We start from the raw sequence: 2755 nt of genomic DNA, 5'->3' as shown, positions 1-2755 counted from the left end.
CCCATTTGATTTGAATGAGATTAGAATTGAGATCCCAATTTCTCCAATAATTGTCACTTTTCTTTTCCTTTTTTTCCTTTTCCCTTATCAAAATCAATATCTCCAAAATTGCTATTCTTGGTCCCTCGTATTAATTCATTTTACTATTTTTGGCCCCGCATTTCTCTAAAATTTCAGAAATGATCACCATTAATTTAATATTTACACTTTGCACTAATTACATACGTCATTTCTTTTCATTCCATAAATTATCAAGAAGCAATCAGAAAATTATAATTAATAATAATCATAATAATAATGTGCAAATATTCTTCAATTTCAGCTTCAGCTTCTAAGTTTTTTTTTAATATATATCTTTTTTCGGATTTGGATTTTCAATTCGAAATTCGAAAAATGAGAGGAAAAAAAAAGAGATTCAAATTCAACCTCTGTGTAACGGAGACCGTTCCGTGAGAACAGATTTGGAAATCTTAGATTGCCGGAATACTTTGATCGGACTGGGAAAGTACCATGCCTTAGCCTTCACCGGCGGTCGGACCAATCTCCCACCGGAATCCGCAACCGCAACCGATCTCGACCGGATCATCAACTTCCGTCTCATCGCCTCTTCAATTTCCGCTACTTCCTTCGCTCTCCGTCTGAAATCAATTTCCACCACCGCTTCGGTTCTTCCGCCATCGTGACTCTTCTTACTCTTCGACCTGAAAATCGACCAAAACGACGACGCTCTAGCACTATTACCAGACGAGGAACAATCATCAACAGCATCATCAACAAATCGCGATCTCGATCGCAGAAACGGAATCGCAGCAAGAGAGCGAGAGCGACGGAAAGCCGGCTCGCCGTCGATGAGATTAGAGAGACGACCGACGGATCCGAGGTCGGCGGAGGAGAAACGAGAGAAAGAAGAAGAAGACGAAGAAGAAGAAGAAGTGGTAGTAGTAGTGGTGGTGGCGCAACAGTTACAGGGGCGGACGTTGGCGCAATCAGGACAGAGGGTGACGAGACGGTCACGGAGGCAGAGAGGACAGATTCCGATCCTCCGCCGTTTGGAGGGGTGTTTTGGACATTTCCATAGGTCATCTTCATCACCATAGAACGCCATTTTCTTCTTCAGAGTGATGAAATTTTGAGTAGTCGCTTTTGAAATCTCTGGGTTTCGAGTTTCTCTCTGTTTCTTACTTTGCAAAAACAAATGGCTATGGCTTTTTTCACATAGCCTGAAACTTTATAAAGCTTCGACATGTTAGTGGGGACAATTTAACTATGGTTAGTTTTTAACTAACCCTGGTTCATGTCATCTGGTTAGCCGTTTGGCCTTCTTCTTTATTTCCTTCATTGCTCTAAGAACTAAAACGTCGCCGTTTTGATCTCTGAGCCCCCTAACAAAACGTCCATTGGGTAGATTAATGACATTAAAATAAATAAATAAGAGTTAAAATAGAAGATTAGTTATACTGTAGCTCAATTTGTTAATGCATATTTTATTATGGTATAGTTAAGGAGTCGGGGAATCGAACGTTCTACCTTTAAAAAATTAGGTCATGTCAATTACGGTTGAGTTAAGTGTTTTCGTAAATTTTGAAATGGTTGATAATGCATTTATTATGTCTGAAATTATTTTGAAACATGCTTTTAATTATTTTTCAAATTTTATTTTAATCTCATTAAAATTCGTGTTGTATTTTAAATGATTAAAAAGTTTTATTTCTAAAGTGATTTTAGATATGGTAAAAGTGATTTTGAACTATTTCAAATTCACTCACAAACAATATTTTTAATCCTTCTTGAACTTTGAAAAGTCTTTACTATGGTTTCGTTTGGCAACTTTGGTTTTTTATTTTTTTTTTTGTTTTTGAAAATTAAAGTTTGTTTCTCTTAGTTCTTACTCATAGTTTTCATATTTCATTTGTAAACATTTGATATCTTAGCTAATTTCAAAAAATAAAAACAAGTTTTTGAAAACTTATACTTTTTGTTAGTTTTCAAATTTTGGTTTTGATTTTGAAAACATTCCTAGAATGTAGATAACATAACATATAAAGTAATAGATGGAATGAGTCTTTATAGGCTTAGTTTTCAAAAATAAAAAATTAAATGATTACTAAAGGGATCATATTTCCAAGTTTATATTAATAATTATTTGAAACTTAATAATATTTAATAAGGTCTCTAAGTTTCCTTAAGCTTGTTAAAGTTTCAATTGGGGTGCTTTATATGAATTTGACCTTTTGAGCTTATATTTAACAAATTTATGAAATTTAAAAAATGTTAAATATAACAAACCTAACCAATTCAAGGTCTAAAGTTTAGAGTTTAGGATTTTTAAAAATCATTGTTTCGTAGATTTATTAGACACAACCCGTTACAATTGGATTATACTTGTGATATATCTTCAAATTAATCACAAACTTAGATCTAGTTTGGGTCTATTTAGCCCTTCACTTAATCTAGATTCAATTTTGTTTTAATGAGTTTCTTTGGTCTATTGTACTCTTTTTGTACCCATTTTGTCTTAGAAGGGTTTTTGGTTCTACTAGTACAATCTTTTTAAACAATATTGGTATACCTCCTATAGATTGGCTTGTTCCCTATTTGGAAGAAGGATGTGACTTCTTAACCACAATCATTTCTATCTTGCTAATAGTTTACATATTCTTTGTTTTTACTATGGATTGTCCTAAAGAAAAAAGAGATTTACTTGGGTTAGGTGTAGTTTGTAGACTTTTTGCAGCTTTCTAAACTACTTTTTAGG

The 2755-nt window shown here is 33.6% G+C and overlaps 1 protein-coding gene across 1 annotated transcript; it reads right to left on the bottom strand.

The window, feature by feature from the left end:
• Window positions 1-295: 295 nt before the first annotated feature.
• On the bottom strand, window positions 296-1215 carry LOC120091238. Its single transcript, XM_039049177.1, has one exon. It carries the CDS (start codon window positions 1103-1105, stop codon window positions 422-424), a length of 684 nt encoding a protein of 227 aa, XP_038905105.1. The 5' UTR covers window positions 1106-1215; the 3' UTR covers window positions 296-421.
• Window positions 1216-2755: the final 1540 nt, after the last annotated feature.

The sequence above is a fragment of the Benincasa hispida genome, chromosome 11 (assembly GCF_009727055.1).
Source record: "Benincasa hispida cultivar B227 chromosome 11, ASM972705v1, whole genome shotgun sequence".
Lineage (NCBI taxonomy): Eukaryota > Viridiplantae > Streptophyta > Magnoliopsida > Cucurbitales > Cucurbitaceae > Benincasa > Benincasa hispida.
This window is presented reverse-complemented; position numbering and strand designations above follow the sequence as displayed.

Coding starts and splice junctions, on each gene's coding strand:
- LOC120091238 (XM_039049177.1), bottom strand. CDS start 1,105: ATGGCGTTCTATGGTGATGAAGATGACCTATGGAAATGTCCAAAACAC.